The 617-nt window shown below is 38.4% G+C and overlaps 1 protein-coding gene across 1 annotated transcript; it reads left to right on the plus strand.

Moving 5' to 3' along the window:
* Positions 1-115: 115 nt before the first annotated feature.
* LOC113341952 lies at positions 116-430 on the plus strand (the record flags this gene model as incomplete). The annotated part of the gene is made up of 1 exon (XM_026586652.1): positions 116-430. A coding segment is annotated over exon 1 (315 nt), but the record flags the coding sequence as incomplete, so codon positions are not given.
* Between the last annotated feature and the right edge of the window lie 187 nt (positions 431-617).

Here is a 617-nt window from a genome sequence, read left to right on the forward strand (position 1 = left end):
TGGTTACAATAATATCACCACTATTTTATCCAATAGAAGCAATGGTTATCAATGGGCGGCGGTGACTGTGTATAGTCCTTGTGAGTATAATGCTAGGACTGAGTTATGGGAAGACATGAATGAAGTCAGAAGATGGTGGACTGGTCCTACTTGCATTGGTGCGGATATGAATGCAGTGAGATCAAATGAGGAGAGTAACAGGGGAGATGGAGATAGTAGAAACAATGATCTTCTAAACAACTACATATTGGACAATGAAATGATTGATCAACCATTGATCGGAGGCGCTTTCACTTGGTCCAATAATCATGCTGACCCTCTCTTGTGCATATTAGATATATTCTTGTTTAGTCACGACTATGAGCAGGCTTTCCCTAATGCTCTCCAAATTGTGTTAACAAGAACTATTTCAAATCATAATCCCATTGTGGTAATTTCTGAACCAGTAATACCTTCAAAACCTTATTTTAAACTTGACAGGTTGTGAACTGAGCATAAGGATTTTGCAAGGAAGGTGCAAGAATGGTGGAGTACAATGTCTTTTCAAGGGAGTGCTAGTACTAAATTCTTTTTAAAGCTTCATAATCTGAAACATCTTATCAAGCCATGGAGGTTGT

This window comes from Papaver somniferum, unplaced genomic scaffold (assembly GCF_003573695.1).
Source record: "Papaver somniferum cultivar HN1 unplaced genomic scaffold, ASM357369v1 unplaced-scaffold_32390, whole genome shotgun sequence".
Taxonomy (NCBI): domain Eukaryota; kingdom Viridiplantae; phylum Streptophyta; class Magnoliopsida; order Ranunculales; family Papaveraceae; genus Papaver; species Papaver somniferum.